Below are 22,520 nucleotides of genomic sequence, written 5' to 3'. Positions count from 1 at the left end.
AGTAAAATAGAGGAACTCTCAAGGTCACCCCATCTCAATTTTTTCTATGAGTTCATGAATAAATGAAAAACACTAACAGGATCATTGGAAGAATTTTCCTTAAAATGCAAGACAAACCTATTATCTCAAATATGTAAACTATTAACATGTGTTGAAATAGGAACAGGTAAATCTGGCAGTTACTAAAAGGTTGAAAAGATGAGGGAAGGAATATATAGAAGTGTACACGTGAAAAAAGAACCTGCAACAACAATGCATGTAATGGGTATCGGCAAAGCACTACTTACAGTGAGATACTGATTATAGTTAAGCTCTAATTACATACTCTAGCGATAATTTCTGATATTTAAGCTGAAATGCTAACTTTAGTTCAAAATTTCAGTAGTTTCCTAGCCCTTAAATGCTACCTACTTATGAATACATTCTGGTACATTCTGGTTTACGCTGCCATACGCAATTGGAAGTTGACAAGAAGACTGTTTCCTCCCTGATTTCACTGTCTAATGATGTTTTCCAAAGGATGAATAGTAGTTTAGACAAAAACCACTTGCAAGGTTAACCGCGAATATGATAAACAGTTTAAACAAAACGTTAAACAATACTCAAGTCTCAGAAAACAGTTATTAAACCAACTCTACTGTGTTACAAGAAAAACTGTGAGCAAAGGCCTTTACAGCAGCTTCACGGTGTTTGGGTTTTTTTTAGTTTGGGTTGGGTTTTTTCCCCAATTCTTTTACTGCAGAGTCAGCAGTACTGTTAAGAGCACAACAAACATTTCCCTTCGGTATGAGTTAATGAGCCTCTCCAATCATATTCATTATCTCAGCAAATTACTTTTCCATACATCTGTGTATAAGAAACTGAGACGTATTTCTGAACCTTGACTCAATTCTGATCGGTTAAATATCAAGATTGGAACTACAGCTACTACAACTATTCTGATCTCTATGCTTGCCTTACGTGGCCTATTTGGCTGCTTTTTGTGCATGTGAAACACATTTGATTATTAAGGAACAGTGAAAAAAATCAGAGCAAGGTATTCTAAATATACTTTACATCTTGTGTACTAAAGCATAATAAAATAGCTCTGATGAGGACTGTGATCACAGCATACAGCCCATGGCCAAGGCCAAGGCCACATGTGAAGCAGTTATGAAGTTAGTGTCCTTTGCAGGAATTCAGAATAACCATAAATACTGGAAGGGAATTCAGCTCACATGACAGGACACAGCAGTTGGTACCAGGTTGTTGTCCTTTGCTGTATACTTAGCAAAAAAGACAGACTGCTGGAGAACACGCATTGCCTTTCCTCTGCTGCATATCTAGCAAGAAAGATGGACCAATGGAGAGGGTATGAAATTGTTCTTGACTTAATTCTGGGAAATAGTGTCTCAGGAATTCCTTCTCACCAAAGATCTGCTTTTTTAGGTAAGGAAGCACTCAAAGTAGGTCTTACAGGCAGCAGGATGGGATTCTAGGGTGAAAAACTTCAATAATAGGTCAAAAGCTCCTTCAGAAAAAGGAAATTAAAGAGCACCATCTGTTCTCCCTTCCTTGTATTTCCCAAAATCTGAGGGGATCAGCAAAATTACTAGTGAATGGGGCCTGGATAAGTACAGTTTAAAAATGCGCTCTCGTTCCTTACATCTCCCCCATCACAGTCCCAGACGGACAATGGCAAAGTCAGTAGTTTACAGTAGATGCTCCCTGTGACTGAGAGCCTGGAAGAGAGCAAAAAATGAAAAATAAATCAAGTACTTGCTGATCCAGCTAATACGAAAGTCAAGGAAATTAGCAAAGCTCCTTGAGAAATGTCACAGCTTTCTATTATCTGAGGGAACCACTCTGCATTGGATTTGAAGGCTAGCAGTAAAAGGTTGCAAGACACAAAACGTCATTTAAAAAAAAAAATAAAAATCACAGGTTATTTGAGCTACCTATTCATTAACAGGAGAATGCCTTCCTTGTACTTGATAGGTCGGCAAGTATTTTGTCAGCAGCAACAACAAAGTCTCAGAAAAGCCAATTTTTTTTTTTAAATACAAGGTGTATTCATTGATTTATACAAAAATTGGGAAGGTAAGCAAGTGAAAAGTGATCATAGTCATACGATTTCCAATATGTTTGGTTTTGACTAGAGAAAATAAAAGAAAAAGCTTCCTGAAATAGCAAAATGGATTTTATTATTCATGGAAAAAAGCATAATAGACCAACATGCATAAGTCATGAAGAAATAATCTAAACATAACACATGGGTTCCTCCAATCAGAAGAAAATAGGAACTTACAGTTCATTGTTTATTTTAATTGTTAGGCAGTCATTTTACTTGGTTCAATCTGACGGTCTAATATACTACTCAGCCAATATTATCATTAAGAAAAATAACAGCATTGCCTCTGTTATTGGTACTTCTCCTACTATAAAGTATTACTGTATGTATTAAAATCACAGAAAATCTTTGATGTCTGGTTCAGATTTCAGCTAAAAATTCAGTTTGTCAATCCATATGCCTACATATTTATTAACTAATCCTGGTAATAGTTCAATGTTTTAGGGTGAATATGTACTACGGTCAGTTTTTAAGAGTGACAGGGTAAATAAATTTCACCCATCTCGATCATAGGCAATTCATCAGCTGGAGTAATTTTTCTTTTGCATATATATTTGACTATAATTGTCGTAGTTTGGGCTGGACTGGCCACTAAAACGACAATAATTCCACTTATGTAGTCCTGATTGCCATGTGTGTATTGCTTCCTAAAATTAGTCTACGTTCTTGCTGATGTCCATCAACAGTTTTAAAGAATTAAATAAAGTATGCCCTAAACTCTCTTAATGGCACATGTGAGCTACAGCTGTCACGAAGCAATGAAAGTGCAGAACATATCTGTAAATGTAAACAATTGCTATGTATTTATTTCTTTTCTTTATAGTTGTGTTGACTTTGGATGTAAGAATAAACTTTGCTTTCAGTGGAGTCCCACAGGCATGATTATTAGAGGATTTAATGCCTCTCATGAATCACTGAAATAGTACTTAAGAAGGAAGCCTGAAATGAAGATTGTAGTATAAATAATATAACCGCTAGATATTCAATCACAATTGAGGAGTTGCGTGTTTTGTTGTTTGGGTTTTTTGGGTTTTGTTTATTTGCTTTTTAACCTCAAGAAATGTAAATAAGCAACTGGTATATTATAATCAGAAAATCAAACTCTCTACCATCAGAATTTGAAGCTACAGAGCCCAGGAATCAAGTCATTATTTTTCATAATGCTAGGGAGGACTGATCAATTGAATTTGGTCTGCCTTTCAAGCATGGATTTGACTGAAAACTTCAATTTAAACCTGCACCTAAGATTCGCTTGATCTGAAATCTGATTTGTGGGTAGTAAGAAAGTAAGTCATAAAACAGTAACTTTTCTGTTGTGAAGTTTCAGAAAGAAATTATAAATGCAAGTAATGAAAAAAGAGCCACCAGAAGGGAAAAAGTGGAGGACACCCCACAAAATCCAAAAGAAGAAGAGTTTACGTTTTTTCCAGACTCAATTTCAGAGTGTATGTGAACTTCAGATTGCATAGTGATATTAATTGGAAAATTCTTTGATGGACTGAATTAAAGACTCAGTAAATTCCCTCCCAAATGCTGGGATGAGCTACAGGAAAGATACTATTGATGGACAAACCCACTGAAGTCAATATATATAGTCAAGATCAGATGCAGCTGAAACACAATGACAATTTCACCAGTTAAATGCATTTTATGCTATAAGAGATTTCAGTAGCATTAGGAAGAGTTTATGAATTGTTTATTTTTACCCTTTTCAATGAGATCATTTGTTGAGTAAACTACTACAGAATACGAATCATACTGACAGAATATGGCAAGTCACTTATTTCCATTTCTGCTGATATGTGTTGTTAGCCATTCATTAGCATATCATTTAATTATGTTGAGATCTGCTGACATGATTGGAAGGTCTGTGTTGTTTCTGTGGGCCAACTATTCCCTACATTGGAGATTACTTTCAGTAATTCTTTTTTGCTTCATTTTTATTCTTAAAACTTGCCACTTCAGCTATTTGGTATAAGCAAGCACAGAGGGAGATTACTGTTTGTTTTTGAAGTACACAGCACACTTACTTGCAAGATTAAGTACCTGATTACCCAATAAATGTTAACATAAAATATTTTACTCTGCAAATCATTGTATTCTGCTACCTGACAGTAATGACTTCTTATAATTCCCTTATTTTTCAGATCATGCACAACTCTAATGGTGGCAACATAATACATACCCAGTATTCCCTCAGATAAAACATGAAAAACCATGTTGAATATATATAAAAAAAAAAAAAAAAAAAAAAAAAAGAAGCTTACCTGACCGTCCATCCCGTTGAAAATCCACATGGTACCATTCACCATCATTCACCTTCTTCTGCAAGGCTTTTATTTTTATAGTACCTGATCCCATGTCTAACAATAGGTAGAGGTGGCCATCAAGCATCTCAATGGCAAAAAAGTCAACCTTCACCATCTGCGGGTGTTTGGCATCTTTTTGGTGCCTTGGTTTTCCATGACTGAAAAGAATCAGGCCATTTGGCTCAGTTGTACGAAAGTCAAATGATATTGAGCCTGTTTTCTTGGCATTCCACTTTGGCAAAGAGATGAAAGACTCTGGTGTTTCAAATGTGATTGGATCTAAGGTTGCAACATTCTCACATTTAAATGCTACAACCCCATGAATCTTCATTTTAGGATCTCCTTGCTTGGCAAGTCGAGATAACTCCAACCTGACATCGTTATTTTTATATACAACCTGCAAGTAAAGCAGACAAGTTACTAAGAGGAACTTGACCATTTTAACCAAACAGATATAAACCTGAATAGGCATATTATTTAAAGGACAATAATGATGGTATATAAATATGATAATTTACATACACACAAAGTTAACTATTGTCGTTGACTAATGATTTAATAATAGTTTTTATTAAACCAAACAAAGTTGCTCTAAAAATATCCCTAGAGTTAATTCAAACAATCTGAAAGAATCTGCACATAATTTATACTATCAGTCACAAATGAGCTTGTGTGGGATTGCTTAAAAGCCCTCTTCACACAGCCATTCTGCTGTGTTAGAGAAGTATTAGATTTCTTCTTCCTCTAAACCCTTTGTCAGTCTTAACTCTTCTGTTCATGTACAGAAAATGTATCAAGGTCAGATACTTTATAATTTAACATCTTAGTTTGTCCCGGGGGCATCCATGCTATTCATGAAGCTATAAAATAGGGAAACTAGTATCATACAGATGAAACCAGACAAAAACAGGACAATCTTTGCAATCAATTGCACAAAAAATAAAACCACTTACGTATTTTCCCTGACTGAAGACTTTTATCAGAAAAGTGAAAGACAGTATTAGTTTTAAAACCAATTGACCTCCATAGTAAATATTCTTGCTTCAAATCACTCATTTAGTCTGTTCAGAGAAGCCTGTCACCATATAACCATTTCCCAGGGTTCTAGTCTTTGTTAGTATATTCTGAAATTGCTGCAAGTTCTGTGTTGTCCACGATACAAGGACTGCTTAAATGAAGCTCCCCAATAGCAAAGGTGCACACAAGCATTTTCTCAATATTTTTAATTATTCCATAAATGATGTAGTCAAGCTAAAATACCACTGAATGGCTGAATGTGAATGCGCGGTGACAGAAGCTAAAACCTTCTCTGTTTCTCAGGTTAAGCCTACATTAGAAAGAAATTTGGAGCAAAAGCGACAGCTCAGCAGATCAAAGCGCTTTGTGCTGAGGCTTCTTCATCTACAGGTTCGCCACCATTCAGGACTAGATCATGTCCGGCCCCTGATCCACTGTTCCAACTATACAATGTAGTCTGAAGCTGTTCGGGGGACCAATCACCGGTTTAGACCTTACATCCCTATTAGAGGTTAGAAAGTGCTTAATGAATACTTAGAGCTTCTGGATTAATTTCCTCTGAAGCCTAGTTTGAACACAGATGAAACCCACTCTGCAAACTGAACTGACACACAGTAAGTGGAAGAGACAGGGGACGCACTGCAGAACTGTGCTGTTGTTAGAAATCAAAACACTAGCATACACACAATCTAAGATGGCATACGCCACAAGTGATAGTTGCTCTTGAAAAATGGTGTTTAAAGATAACAGAACACTAAAGAGATGACTGATAGATCAACAATTTTTTACTGTAAGAATTGTGTTCCTTCAAATTCTGTCATTATCCACCCAGCAAATTTCATCATAAGCCATGGCAGAATTATTCTACTACATTAAAAACGTGTCCTAAAAGCTACTAAAAGGCCTATTTCTCCATTTTATTTCAGGGCTTGGTACAACCACTGCTGTTCCCGCTGCAGTTGTGTCTCACAATGAGAACAAATAAACCTCACTGCGGATTCCTGACAACAATGATACTCTGCCATAGAGCGGCAGGTAACACATGTTGCCTTCTTTCAGTGAAGACATCAGAAGCGACTACAATTGGACTAACTTGTAATCTTAGAGAATAAGGATCCATATTTGCATTTATCAAATACCTCTGTAACACCTCAGAGATCACAGATTAAGCAAAGGAGTTTAGACAATTATTGGAGAATAAGCACATGCAAGTGATCTCCCATTGGGGTGACTTTCTGTCTTTAAAGTGAAGAAAGCCAAAAGGCAGAAGAATGGAGCGAGAAGTCAGTAGCCTGGCAGGCAATATTAGTTAGAGATGTCTGGTCTCATGAAACATGGGCAACTTTCTATGGTGAGAGGGATTTTGGATAGCTTCACCTCATTTGAAGGAGTTACAGGGGGGAACCTTTCAAGAAGAGACTGAAAAGCATTAAACAGAGACTAGAGGATACGGCAAAAAGAAGGAACAAATGGGCACTCATTAGAATTAAATCATGCTGTTGACAATGAAAGTAATTAAGGCAACAAAGAACATGAGGAGAAAATATTCTTTAATTGCCTGCTGAACAAAGGTAGATACCAGGGCAATACAAATAAGTGTACAAAGACAATTTCTTCTTTATGGACAAATTCAAATTGTCTGATATTAATGAAAGCTGGTTGATTACATAATAAAATTAGTCGTTAATAGCTACGTTAGAAAAACTGAGCAGACAAAAAGAGAGCTTAGCTTTCCTTGATGTCTAAAACTGCTCTATAGGCTTTGAAGTCATCTGCCAACTCAAACAATAATTTTTAATAAATATGGTTCAAGGACCTGATGGGCAAAGAGCAAACAGGAATACTGGCAATAGTTTTCTCAATAACTCCTCACCGGCTCTTTAAGCAGCTTGACATATAATATCTGAGGGAAAAATTGCTAAAGTACTTCAGGTAAGAGGAGCAAATTTGTGGAATTTTATACCACCAATACTAAAACATTCTTGGAATCCCTAAATATTGCATATGATAATTTCTTACTTCCATGTTGCACAATTAAAACTTCGTAGCTACTAGATGTGCAGGATTGCATCTTATTACATTCATTTGAGGCAATGAAATTAAGTCTACACCTATGTTTTAAAGTGTTTATGTTCTAAGTTTTAGGATGTTTATATTCTTTTAATCTTACAAAATTGAAAATTTGAAACTGAATTATCATGGATAATTAGTATTAAAACAGGAATTTATCAACCATAACTGAAAAGTGTAATTGAAAAGAACTGTAAGCTATTAATTGAATGCAGCTGGCATTTGGAAGCCCATTTCCTGCTGTTACACTGAGATTCTTACCCCTCTCCCCATCCATGGAAGTTATACTCAGCCATCAGTGAAGCACAGCAAAAATGAGAAAACCAGTATGTTCACAAAAAGTAGTAGTCATTAAATTTCAGGAAAAGAACTGAACAGTAAGGAATAGTTCTGAGACTAATATCTGCTTTATAACTCATGGAGGCACATGCTTCAGAATCTATAGCCTCTAGGGCACAAATAAATTCAATTTGTAAATTTTCTCATTTATTGTTTTTCCAAAGATTCTGCTTTTTAATATTTTTTTTCCTTCTGCGTACATAAGGACAAACATACTTTTAATAGGGCTTATATTATCCACTGCTATTTCCATCTAAACACACCCTACGTATTGCTCTTTAACGTTAACTCAATACGTTTTCCCTCAAATAAAGGCATGGATCCACAATTAGTCAAGTGAAGGTAATTTGCAGTGGAGAATTATTTGAGCCACGTTTCACCTTTACTCCTACCACAAGCCACCAGTCAGTATCCTCGCAGCGCTGTGTGCTTTCCTAGCACATCTATTGGGCTGGCCCTGGCGAGAGGTTGCTTGCTCTCTCACTCACTCTCATACCTGAGAAACAACAACGTAATTTTCCTGTGCACGAAACCGCCAGCCCTCAGGGAATTATATTGTGCTATTAAGAGCACCTTGAATTTGTCTTCCGTTTACTGTATTCTTTCCTCTTAATATTAAGTAAGGTTCAAGACCTCGGTCTTTAAAATATCTAATTACTTCACTCTTGAAAACTGAAAAAGGTCACCTAAACTGCCAAGGAAAAAGGAGCAGTTAGCAATTCCCCACGTAACTTGCAACAGAGCTATCCAAAGCAAGGAATAAATTTGTTTTCCAGGATGGAAAGGGCAAACCTACATATCATTTTACAATCAAGATATGAGCTCCCTTTGCTACCGTCTAGGCCAACCACATGCCAGGTCACTTATAATATCACAGTGCTGAGTCTTAAAAAATAAGTCCAGATAAGAGACAGCAAATATTAACTTATGCTTAGCACACTCTATAACATGGCCCGTGGTCATCTTGGAACAGAAGTCAAATTAATTTCTGCTTCCCAAAGATCTATCAGATATATAATAATTTATTGCAAGCCAGCCTAGTATGCAGTGAACTCTAGAAATGTATTAGGAATTCACTACAGATCCTGCCAGTTGTCGTGGCAGGTGCCTTCAACAACAAAAGATGTAGTACAGCAGCCAATGAAAATATAAGAATTATAATAATAAATATAATTATTAGTGTATAAATGTATGAATAACTTTGAGCAAAGGTGAAGGAGAAGACAGGGAATTTACTGTTGATATTAGAGATGTATCCTAAATACACAATAGTTCAAATATCAAATTAAAAAGTCAATATAATAAAAATATTCATACCAACAAAACCCTACCAGTTCTTTCTACTGACCCTATCCCCATGAAATTTAAAACCAAGAAAGATGTGAAAGAACCCAGATTTCAAAGTGCCGCCCTTTCCACATTAAAGATTTCTTTTTGTATATCAAATACTAGTAAAGAAATGGCATTACTCTTAAATATTTCAGAATACTGACCAACTCTGCTAGCAATAGCCTTTCAATCACTGTGATTAAAAGCCTTTAAATTACTATGAAGCATTTCTTTCAAATTTCTTTATATTATTAAAACAAAATATGATCCTTAAGGAGCTAACCACATCGCCTAATTTGCAGTATCTAGGTTTCCTTGAAAGTCAAAGAGAAACCAGGAGTTCAGAGCACCTACATTATGATCTTGCTCGGAAGAGCTTGTCTGTTTGCTTAACAGGGAGGTGAGGAAAAAATACTTCTCTAAATGCAATTTGAATGAATGGATGAATCCAGACTCTAAATTTGTTTAAAAAAATAATGATATAAATCATAAGTGTTACCATAAAGCAGTATTTTCCTGTTGTCATGAAAACTGGATCACCTAGTGCAAATAATGGCACTTAATTGCCTAAAATAGAGATTAGTATTATCCAAAATGGCTCAGGTAGGTGCTGCGAACCTACAATTTTATGCTGCACGGTGAAGTCAGCAGGAGATAACTTACTGATGTCAGAAACTGTAGCAATGGGACTTACAGTAAGTGAAGCCTGAGGCAATTTTATCAGCCTACTTTAACAGCCACTAGAATTTCCGTGCTCATTGAGAACTACCTGGTGCGCACAGTATCACATTCCCCAGAAATCCAAATGCAAAGCTGACCATTGAGAGTTATCATGTATTTTTTTGGTGTTTGCTGAATGGTTTTGAACTAATCCATGAATGTCAGCTTCTCACGGGAGACTTGTCATTTTGCTAATATGCCGCAATTCATTTCCAAGCTCCAATATGAATATATCAAGGAACACAATAAACTACAGACTATTAACACAAAACTTAAGGAGCCCCAGTTCAAACGTTTGCAGTGGGGCGCATTTCTGAACACAATGCGAAAGCACACAATATGAATGACAACAGCTATTCAAGCCTCTAGAATTACTCAACTTCATAAATCGGCTTTGTTATCTAAACACAGAGAAGAGATTAGCAGGTACAATGAAAACTCCAAGGAAAGAATTTAAATGGTTTTAATTTTCCGCGTGTGTGTGTGGTGATAGTAATGTGGGGCATTTAGAAAGGGGTTTAATTTTGAGCACTGAAACAAAACACGAGTGTCTATAGAGTCCTAGTGAGCAGGAAGTAAACCTCAGTACAACAGGAGAGGGTTCCATGGTACAGGTGTGTAAACACCCAGGGAAAACAACAGCACATGCATCTTGCTGCGTTATTTCAGATCAATTAACTGCCCTGCAAGTTTCAGCTCAAAAAGTCAACTTACTACAGCTAGGAAAAAAAAGCATGTCCAATCAACTACAGTGCCACAAATTCCATGGAATATGTATGTGGAATTCACGTTCTCCTGCCTCTTCTTCCTGTCCAGTCCGAGCATCTAAAACGGTGGAGTGGAAACAGCACACTCAACTCTCCATGCACTCTACTAAAATTGGACTTGGCTCTTCCATGGTGCCAGAAGAGGAAAGAAACCCACATGAAGGCTATTGATTGTCCAAATCCAAAGCAGCACTGAATATTGCTTAAGTTATCCAATAGGAAAAAAAAGAAAAATTTAATGATTGGAAATGTAAAATGGCTATATTAAGCCTGCCCCCTCTCAGGGCAGTGGCTTTTGGAAAATATGAAATGGACTTTTTCAGGGCTAACCTGAATATGAATGGTTATGAATAATATGAACCTATTGTTCATATAGGATGATCATATGCTTTTGTTCTACTCTTTATAGCTCTAGATATAACAAGTATATCTTAAAATCAGACATACACTCCACAGACTACTTTGTCTTACTAGGTAGAAAGAAAAGAATCCTTAGAATAATTCTTGCTATTAGAAGCCAGGACCAGTAACCCAGGAACTTGGGTTTAACCTGCATCTGAATGCCTCACAGAGACCGTAACTTCTCCTTGCTTCTCTGTAAAATGGGTACACCGTTTCCTCACAGGGTAGAGACTTCAGGAAGACTGAAGTTCGCATTTTCAGCATCGGGTCTAGTGGAGCTGGGTCCAAAGTAAGTCATATTTACACACACATTTCCTACAGGGTGTCATCCCCCTCCCATTTTCTTTTTAAGGAAGATGGCAGTCACTATTGCAAAAAGGGTATGATATTCCAACTTTCTAGTATGCAACTACAGAGCACATTAGCCATTCAAATAGAAAAATAAAATGTACCCTATCTGATCAAAAACTACACTCAATAAAAGCTGGGCGTGAACAGTACATGTCTCAAGGTAAACATAAAAGCGTAATATATGATGCCATGATACTACACTGGGGTAGAACTTCAATGTCACACCGAATGGCTAACGAGACAATAAATTTGTGGTGTTTATTGTTTCTGTAACCAAGCAACACGAACATTTTCTGCACTCATCTTTCTTAATATTACAGGATATATTGCACATCAGGTATTTTTAAAACTTCTGTTCGCAGAAAACTGACATACTTGATACACACAAATATATGTTCTATATAAATTGCTTATTATCATATCCCTGCGAATTTTAGGAAAGCAAATGGATACCAAAAAAAGGGTAAAAAAATTAGCATAATTACATGGAATTCCACTACAAAATCAATAGCACATCTGAAAGTCCGCTGGAGACTATCTAAAAACCACTGCCCTACCCCCAGCAATGATGTTAAAAGAATGCAAAAAAAAAAAAAAAAGGAACAACAAATAGTTCACAATTTGGTACAGGGAAGACAGCTTAATTACTCTAAGGCAATAAAAAAGTTGGTAATCGTTACCTACAGTTGTAGAAACTAATCCAGTACTAACAGAATCAGAGTTAAAGTAACAGGTATATCGTGAATGTTACAGGGCACTGGTCTTGAAAAACTTGTTTACTTGCTTTTCTTTAGATTCGCTGTGCAGTACTGGGCAAGTCACCTCAGTTTCATGCATCAGTCACCTATTTGCAGATTTAATACAGTTGTGATAGCTGGCCTTCTAGGCAAACTGGTCTCTCCTGCTGGAGTTTCGAATGCTGATCTCAGAACTGCTTGTTTGTTCTTTTCTCTTCCGCTGCGACTGCCTGAATAGAGACATCTAAAGAGGATGCCAGAGAACGCCTTTTTATGATCTAGGCTACTGGCATATTGTTTAACATGTATATTAGCAGACGTTAGAAAAAAATTAACATTTTTTTCTAACAACTTGATAATGGGATTGTTATGTTTTTCACCCTGCTGTGGACACAAGTCTTTTGAAGATCTTTTTCCCCTCCTCAATAGACTATTTTGTTATTCTTTGTATGTCCTGCTGTCAGCTGCCAAACTGCTAAATGTTTCTGACTGTGGTTGCTATGCTTTCTGTTTTTAAGAAATGGGTTCAAGTTTTCTTTCCCTTTTTTTTTTAAAAAAAATTTTTTCTAAACTTCTCATGGCAAAGACTCATAGAAATTTCTTGGCAACATCTAAATTGCAGAATTTAGGAACAAGTTGGCTCCACAGAAGTTCAATCAGCTCCCAAGTAGGAATAAAGCCTTTACACCAAGACATAAGTCACAAAAGAAAACTGAGAGAAACAAGAATCACTAAAAAGAAAACAAAATGTATTATTTGAGACAAAAGCAGCTTTGCATTAATACATTTATATAAAGTCTAAGGAAGAAAACAAATGTTATTTCCCAACAACTGTTTGGGAAAAGAAAGGACTACAGGAGATTCAATTGTTGTGCTGGATTTCGGCTTTTTCCTCCCCTTTCTTTCAGTGCAGCAAGAGTTACCACAGACTAATTCTGCAGAAAAGTCAGAAACATGCTGTTTTTCCTCTTTCTCCATTAACCATTCCCACTCGAGATCGAGCACAAGAACTCTCTAGGGATTGCAAGAAAGAGGCACTGTAAAGCAAAACAGTTATTACTGGTTGTAGGGTTCAAGCCTTATTTCTTTAGCATAACATCCATTACATGCTAGATTTTTTCCAATCTTTACCACTTAAAATTCAAGGTCAGAAATACAGAAACAAATTATGGGACAAGGCAAAAATAATGTAAATGTAAAAATAAATGTTCTAAGGAACACCTCAACTCAAGTGCATCTGAAAGCGGTGTGGCAGATGTACTTAAAAACTGAACTACCTTTAATTACGGTAGGAGTTGTATGGGAAAAAAAGGGGGTAGTCACAAAAAGACCAAAAGAATAAACCCCAAATTAAAGAGAAAAGTTAACACAGAATACAAGTTTGTGAGGTCAGTGATCTGAAGACAAACTAACAAAAACATGCTAAAAAAATAAAAAAAATAATTACCAATATATGTAACCCAGAATGTTTACAGATTGTTGAACAAATCTTTTTTTCCCTCTTAAACACGTTTTAAAACATATAAACACAACTGTAGGCTCCAATTAAATGCAGAACATCAATTCTGCATATCCTTTAGTGAAAGAAGGGTGAGTTTATTCTACCCCTCACTAGTTTTCCTTCTCTCAGGCTCTCCCATCAGGATATTACTGGCTGCCAACTTACAGCTCTTAACCTTATTACTTCTCTAGAATAATAAATACCCAACTGGCTTTTTCTTCTCCTTCCTTCTCACTTGTTTAGGTTACTCTTGCATCTAGCTGAATAGCCAGCTCTTGGCTGTGGGCGTTTCTGGCTGCTTTCTGTTTTGGACTCATCTGCTCCATTTCCTGATTCCTGGTTTGAAAGAACCTTCTGTTCCACTGGGGGCAAAATAGCCCTCTAATCCTAGGCTGCAATGCCATAGCGATTGTATGAACTTATGGCCAGCCTCCATGTAGATGGCATCCTCCCCTTTCAGCTCTGGTAGCTGACTATCTGTTCAGTGAAGTTGGCTTGTTGACAAACTATAGAAACTTTTCTTCTCCCATTCCGGGAGCTAGCATAGAACCTAGCCAGGTTAGCATCTCTCTGATTACAGTTGGTGATATTAATATAGCGGCAGCTTATGCACTTATTGGCTAAATTCTGCCCTATCGTGATAGCTAAATAGTTTAAAAAAATAAAATAATCAAATTCCCACCCACTAACTACACTGCTAACTTTCCTTTTTCTCATGGAATGACTGACACGTTCCTGGAAGACATCCAGAAAAATTCTTCCTTTCCTTCATCTGCAACTTCTTATGTGTCCTTATAGTCCTTTTAACAAACCCTTTTTGCCTTCCAATACTGCAACTTCAGTAACTCTTCACATCAGCGTTTTGAAACAATCTTTGCCTTCTCAGATACCTGTGACAATTGGAAGCTAAGTTTTCTGCATGCAAAGTTAGTACTATAATTCCAAAACAAAGAACACGGTACCAAGCTGCCACATGTTTTTCAGAGGCAGTTTTTCCTTCGCTATTTTTCAATGATACAGAGGCATACACCTCGAGAATGCTGGCCAGCGTGTTCCTTTGCACTCCATTCTGCGCTCACATTCCTTTTCTAAACCACCTATATTTCCTGAAACGACAGATAAAAACCAGCACTTGCGCAGAGAAGAGAAAAAATGGGGCTGTTCCATCTCAGCCACTGTTCTGTGTAGTGTACATGTGTGGCTAAAAGCAATTTGTAAATTTTCAAGAAAAGGATTGATTTAATTCATGGGGTATTTCTAAGGCACCTGTTTTATATTTAAGGACTCTTTAACCACGGCCTACCTATGGGCCATCTTTATGTTAATGAATTTTACGGAAGTTAAAGCTGTCCTCCAAAATAAACTTGCTGAACTAATCCAAATTAATTACCATCATTATAATAACAAGGAGCAGGCATGTATTACTGGGTTTCTGAGATGTGGCATCTCATTGTAGTGAGAGAAACACGTTCTGCTGAACGTGCATACTTAAGTATGGTGTTTAAAGGGTCAGATTCTGCCCCATGGCCTCCAAGCCTGAGACTTTGGTGTCAGCTTGCTGCTAAAAGAACGTCAGATAATAAAATCCGCTTTTGGTTCTGTACTGAGTAAGAGGTCTTCAGCTGCAAGCAAAATCAATTCTTTTGACAGATAATCAGTAAAAACATATAATACTACAACAAACTTTGTTTAATAACATTCAAGAGCAGCTTGCCATATAAAATGAACTACCAGCAAGTGCCTTTACAATAACCAGAACTAGCTTGTGTAATCTAATACCTATGCAAACTTTTAAAAGTGTACTGTTCTGCAAATATTATAGGTGTGCTAAAATATTTTTGCTTACGTAAATGTGTCTGTTACAATAAACGCACCTCACAGTGTTTATTTGGAAAATAGTTATGAAGAGCACTAATTCTTAGGAAAGGGTAGACAGTGCAATTAAGCACTTTGCACTTCCCCATGTCATTGCATACATCAATTGAATATCTCAGCAATGTTCTGACATTTGTTTTCACCTTTAAATGTTTTGTTGTTTTTTGGGTTTTATTATTTTTTTTATTTCAAATAAACACTTCGACTTGAAGCTACCTTTTATATCAAGCATATTTTGAAATGTTTTGAAATATCATTTCAGAAAAGTAGGGGGGAAATACATATTTTCCTCGGGCAAAAGTGTCAGGGAAAAATGATTTTCTGACTATTTTCACTGAAATACTTAATTGGGACTGCATATAGGACACGCATTAGATTATGCATAAATAAAAAACCATGAAGGGCATACATGAAATCTCAAGAAAGAATTTACCCAGCCACATCTATACTAGTAACTATTGCTTGTGTTCATCTCAGTACAACTCCATTCAAAAAAACCAATACAAGACTATGCAAAGAATTGTAGCACGTGTTTTCTTTGGAAAGTTTGCCAAAATTATTTTCAAGATTCCACTCTCTGTAGTAGGGCTTCAGTCCTACTGAAATGACTACTTACTGGTTAAAGACCGTGAGAAAGCTTCGTATATAAAGATTGATTCAGAATTAAGTATCAAGCTATTGATGATGTCTAATAAAAACTTTAATTAATTAGAAGATAACAGATAAGAAAGTAAAACTCAATGTGGTATTGGCCTCATGATTACTGTAGCCCACTGACAAGAAAAGCATTTGCCTTTCTGCAGAAAATGAATTCAGAATAGTCTCATTCTGAATAAAAAGCATGCTTGAAGACAACATTTAGTAAGTAGAAAAAAATACTGTGAAAAAAAATATCTCTATATAAGGTATTAGTCTTAATAGATACCAATAAATAATATCAAGGCATGAAACTAAATACTACCATGTGTACCCACGTGATGCCGCCAGAAAACAAAAGGGCGCACGATACCTGCTTGGACTAGTGTCAGACCCAAGGCATAATCCAGTCTTTTCTTTGGAACTGTTTGGCTTTCGAACAGGTGGTTCATGAAGATGAAAGATAGCAAGAGGCTAGCAAGAGGCTAACAGGAAGCACACTGCTTTCAGAAACTGTAACATTAATAATTGCCTCTTGTAAAACCCGACTTGCTCATGCTATTTCCATTTCTAATCACTTCCTTTTCGTAAAGGGTTCTTTCTGTTACCAGATGGACATCCACCACTGACAAATGACAGAAACTGCTGCGTTACAAAATATGAACACACAACCCCTTGGCATCTCCCAAAAGCTTCAGCTTAAAAAGAAAAGGAGAATTTTCAAAACACAAGCTCTGGGTTTTTTTGTGCCCCTTTGTTTTTAGAACCTTTCAGGGCTGTTACCTGTATGTACAAGTGACAGATTTAGTTTTCAAGGAAAAAGAATGGGGATAGTGTTCAAATAGTACATGTGGATGTTCAGTATGCACAAACATCCATACAAGAGACTAATCCAAGGCTCCAGTATTGTTTTGAAAATATGGCCCTCCAACTAGAATCCAGCCAGATTTAGATTAGAAAAGCTAATGACTGAAAGGATGAACACAATACCACTACATACTTTTTTTTTTTTAATTCTGAGAAAAAATATCAAAATTTAAAGGAAGTTCTGGATTAATCAGATTAATATTGTTTCCAAATTGAACTATAAGAAAATTGTTTGAAAAGCTTTCTTACCAGTGAATAATTTTTTCTGATTCAAACTTCAAGCTTTCTTTCAAACAGTGAAAGAATATTTCAACACAAATCAGTACAAATTAAGATGACAAGGGTTCTACATTCAAAATTTTAAAATGTCTTCTTTTCGTCCCGATGTTCATTTTGACACAAACAATGCGTCTGACCTTAGAAAAAGCAATAGGTATAACCAGTTACCTGCTGAAGGATATTTTTCACTTTCACCCATCTTTGACCTCTCAGCACAGTCCCCTAACTGAGTATGGCAATACGCTTTCAAAAGACAAGCTTGGAAACTAAAATTCTTTATCATCCTGGATGTTAATAATCATTGACTCAACAGATACAGACGTTTCATGGTATTATTTTTTTGCCGTAAGTCAAGCTATTTCTAAATCTGTCTCACAAGAATGACAAACTTGACTTTTATGCTTCCTAACAACTTCCTCCAAGCTTATACGAAAAGAGAGGATAGCACACTGATTAATGTGATTTTTATTTTTTTTAAACTTGGAGTATCTATTCTTAACATTCACGTAGCTTAAGTTTGTCTTTTACTTCATACCCGAATAAGAGATTGCAAAAGACTATCTTTTTCAACTGCATAACTGGCATCATGAATTACATCATAGGTTACTGCCATTAAAGTGGGACCAATTTACAAAATATCTTAATGAACCAAAGGTGGTTTGGGGTTTGTTTTTGTTTTTTAGGTTAGGGAAGAGACACCAAAGACATGCTCCTGCTCATCTCTGCTATAGTTTTGTAGTTGAAATGCTACCAATCAGAAGTTTTCTTATGGCTTTCAGTATATCAGCATTACAATTCTTGAAATTGTTAAGAATGGAACCCACACACACAGATACAATAGAATTATTTCTAAAAACCTTTAAGGTGTCAGATGCGCTAATCATTTTATTTGCATGTTCAAAGGTGAGGCAAAATACTTAGGCTTTTACCCGTAAGTTACCTCATTGAATTTTCAATTTCCTTTATAGCTCTTTGTGCTCTTCATAGGCATAACCTTATTATTTGCAACTTTGAAGATATGTGAGCTGCACGTGTAAATAAAAAAATAACGAATTCGTACAGGCTACAATTCTTACAACCAATAAAGAAAAGTCTTAGTTGTTATCAACATCAGCATTTTTTTTAGACTGGATACATATTCTAGAGCTGCAAATACCTGAAAAAATTACTATGGACTTTTGAATAACTGAATATGCCCATTTGAGCACAGTATCACACTAAGATATTCACATAATTGACGTAGCAACTGGGGGAGCTGGTTTTTTTGTTTTTGTTTTTTAACATCCGCTTTGATAATTTCCCAATGTGTTAAAAGTATACTGAACATTTTTTATGAAAAACTGAAGAAAATATAAATCTAACCTTCACCTAAACATATTGAAACAATTACGAAAAAGTCAAAAAATAGTTGTATTTTTAGTCTGACAATTGGATGATACCAGGCTCAATAAGGACATACAGAATTTTATATTTCTACAAATCTTCTTTGTTAAAATGTTTTAAAGCATATATTTAATCACTACCATCTGAAAAGTAAAGAAGTAATTCTTGTCTCATTATTCCTTTCATGTTATCCAGTCAAAACTTAGAAAGCATGCGCTATTTAGATGGCAAAGCATCATCTCAGTCCTCAGTAACTCTTAAGCATACGAAAAAGAACAGGGTTTTGTGTCTGTTCCCCCCCTTATACAACTGTATGAATTTTATAGCACGAACCCCATATTTTAAGTAACTAGATGTTATAGTTCTTGTCTTAAAATCTGTCTAAATTAAGAGAGAACCATGGAATACCATTTCCTAAATAAATATTCTGTCTCAATGTTATGTCCTTAAAGTCTAATATTAGAAGATACTACTTTCCGAAAGAAATATAAGTACTGTTTTATTTTTGGAAAATTAGAGCTGCTAGAACAAATCATCTCTAGCAATAATCACAATTATAGTTAATCTATCTGTTTTCTACTGAACAAATGAAAACAGCAGATTTCAGCTGCTTTTAACAGATCAGCTGTTCTGGATCGGATTAGGTCCAGCAAAAAGTAGGATAGCACAACACCACTAATTGTTAAGTGACATATGCACACAAACATACAAGGAATTTTACTCCTGTGAGCTATCTCCCAACTTTGAAGGTTTTGGGGTTTTTTTATAGAAGTTGTTAATATATTCCGAATAAAGGATTATCTTGAATACATTCCTTAATTCTTCAGGAACAAAGTATATGCTAGTTTACAGGTTTTCAAGGGTTGCCCGAATAAAACTAATAAAATCTTTATCTTAATGGTTATACCAAAAATTTTTCAATTACTGATAAGGAAACAGGCTATAAAGTCTGGGCAAATCGAATTGCTTCATACTTCATACACAGACAAGAACATCCTTCAAACAGACAACTTTGGTACGAACTTAGATGCAAAGCTTACAACAAGCACGATACAGTGCTGTTTTACATTAATGAAAAGTTTTCTGATCAACTCTCTAAAAGCAAACAGTCCCAACTGAAAGAGCACAGAACAGATCAGCTAACTCCTGGAGTTTTTACAGAAACTGAAGCATCATACTACCAGCAGTAAATCATAGAATGACTTGGGTTGGAAGGGACGATAAAGATCATCTAGTTCCAATTCCTTGCCATGGACAGGGACAACTTCCACCAGACCAGATTACTCAAAGCATTATCTTCTGGAATGCGTCCACTAAACGAGTACATCTTGCAAGCAAAGGTTGTAAGGACCTAAAAATTGACATTTAGGTGTTCATACTGGCCAATTGTACCAAACAATTTTGGTACAACTCTGATGATGCATTACTATAATACGTTCTCACAGAACTTTCTGTTGTTATGTGTTAGTGTAACACATCACCAAATATCTATCGCTAATACGATGTACTAACTAGTTATTATGGAAGAGATGCTGGGGACATAGCCCAAACACTTACTACAGTTCATGTATTAAATGATCTAAAATGATTAACATTTCCAGTTAGGGAAAGAGAATCTTTATGAAATAAATGGAGAATAGAGGCGTCAAACATCTAAATACATATGAACTTTGCTCTCAAGTAAGGTTTGCGGCCTTATAATGTCCAGGACAATGACATTTTGAGAATTTCTGTTCTATGATTCTGGAAGAACAAGACTCATCAACATTTTCCTGGCAGGTTCTGGCTACTTTTGTCAGTTTATTGTCTTTTTCTTGAAATTCAATCTGCATTTTACCATCTTTTAACTTGCCATATCTCATACAGAGCAAAATATTTAATTTTTTCCAAATATAGTGATAGATGAAAAATAGAGAAGTTTGGTTTTTTCCAAATATTTTCTTGTATCAGTTTTTCCTGTATCATGCATATTTCCATTTTAATCCTGATGTTGCTGAGTTCTGCTGAATACTTCATTTATGCTAACCTATCACTTATTGCCCCCAGCACCACCTATATAGGTATGAATATTTATGAATACAGCAGTGGCTGACCTACACCTTGTATCATCTGAAAAAACATGTGCACACTGGGCACAAGGGATGAGAAGGGAGAAAGACTGGAATTTGCTTTTTCATCTTATGATCACAAAATAAGCATTATCCATAAGAACTGTCTGAATGAAAAAGTAATATGGTAATTATTTTAAGCATCCCCTCCAGAGGCTCAGGAAACTCTCAAGTTATGGGCACAGTAAAAAGAAGGAGGGGAGACGGGGGAGGACATGGAGACAGATAGGCACATGGTGATTGATCAATAGTGTTGCTCAAGTCCACGAGCAGGGACCAAAACACCTCCATGAGTACTTTTAGCTTCTTCCTCTTGAAGTGGAAAGGAGTAATGTATAATGGATAACTCAAATACATATCACTTCCAGCTTCCACAGCAGGATACCTACAGCTGAAGTTTATGAACACCAAGGGCTATTCAGTATGAAATGAGTGTCCTTCCTGATGGCATTTCAAAGGATGAATATTCATAATATCCTATGTGCTGGAGAAGAATTAATTCTTGAAAGACTCATGAGCCTCCTTCTATTGGTTCCAGCTTGTGCCTATGGAAAGTATACACATGGCCTTGAAGAAATACTGTTAGCATCTGGGAGACAAGGTCAGGCCCTTTCAGGAACTGTGTTCCTAAAACCCTCTGCGTTCATTTCCTTTGGATCGTTTTTAAGTCATTATGGTTTTGCAGAACACTTATAAATCTTAGAATATAGGAAGAAACAGACTAGGAAAAAGGGAGGAAATCCAGGTCACAGTGAAATCACTAGGTCTGTAAACTTCCAGAATTCCCTCCCCGAACACTCCCCGTGCCAGAAGACAGACATCTTACATCTTTCGCACTGGCCTATTTCCTCCTCTTCTTTAAAATGGTCTATTTCACAAAAGCGTAATGAATAATGTATATAAAATACTGTTATGGGATATTGATTTACTAAGTTTGTGATGAACACAAACTCACTATGATCCACTGGGGTAGGAATTGTCAGAAATGTTACAGAACTTCTTACAACGAGCAAAAATCTGTAACACATCTTGAAATGATTCACAGAAATGACTTGTAGCAAATCTATTAAGTGCTCTAGCAAAGCTCTCCAAGAACAGCATGCTTCCCCACAGAATAGCTTTTGCTTCTTTATACAATCTATTCTGAAGTAACTCAGTGAAGACTGAGACAGGGCTTTTTACCAACACCTTTGGGAAAGTGCTCCACAACATTATCTAGTCTCACTGCCAATCATTTTTTTCCTAATACTCAGCCAATCTGAATTTTTCACTTTAGGATTCCCATCGCATTACTCCCCTTGTGCTTCTGTGCTTTAGCATTTACACTCTTCAAATATTTATAGTTATTGTTAAGGAAAAAAACCAGACATTTTCCCTCAGCACATCAGTTTCTGTGCCTGAATGCTGTTGGCCTCCCTTGGAGTGCTGTGTTTCTTTGCACATTCCAAATAACTGTCAGAAAAATTAATATTTATTGTTGCTGGAAAAAATAGCCCATAGAGAAAACTCCTTTCCCCCTTACACACTTCCCTATGAATATCATCACCCTTTTTTTTTTCATTTGCTTTTATATTATTAAAAACAGTTTATGGAACTGAGTTTTTCCAATTAAGGAAACCAAACAATTACCAGGCTCGGTATTACACAGGTGAACCCACATATAATAACTTTGGGTACCTGGATACCATACAAATAATTATTAACCAACATACTGTATTAA

General features: G+C 36.1%; 1 protein-coding gene across 24 annotated transcripts in view; it reads right to left on the bottom strand.

Moving 5' to 3' along the window:
• NRXN1 (neurexin 1) overlaps positions 1-22,520 on the bottom strand; it is a 710,395-nt gene that overhangs the window by 422,158 nt on the left and 265,717 nt on the right. For all 24 annotated transcript variants that reach the window (XM_063328064.1, XM_063328065.1, XM_063328076.1 and 21 more), the window contains one exon: positions 4,378-4,816. In XM_063328064.1, the coding sequence (XP_063184134.1) occupies positions 4,378-4,816 (439 nt within the window). The remainder of the gene's footprint in view (positions 1-4,377; positions 4,817-22,520) is intronic.

Source organism: Chroicocephalus ridibundus, chromosome 3 (genome assembly GCF_963924245.1).
Source record: "Chroicocephalus ridibundus chromosome 3, bChrRid1.1, whole genome shotgun sequence".
Classification (NCBI taxonomy): Eukaryota; Metazoa; Chordata; class Aves; order Charadriiformes; family Laridae; genus Chroicocephalus; species Chroicocephalus ridibundus.
This window is presented reverse-complemented; position numbering and strand designations above follow the sequence as displayed.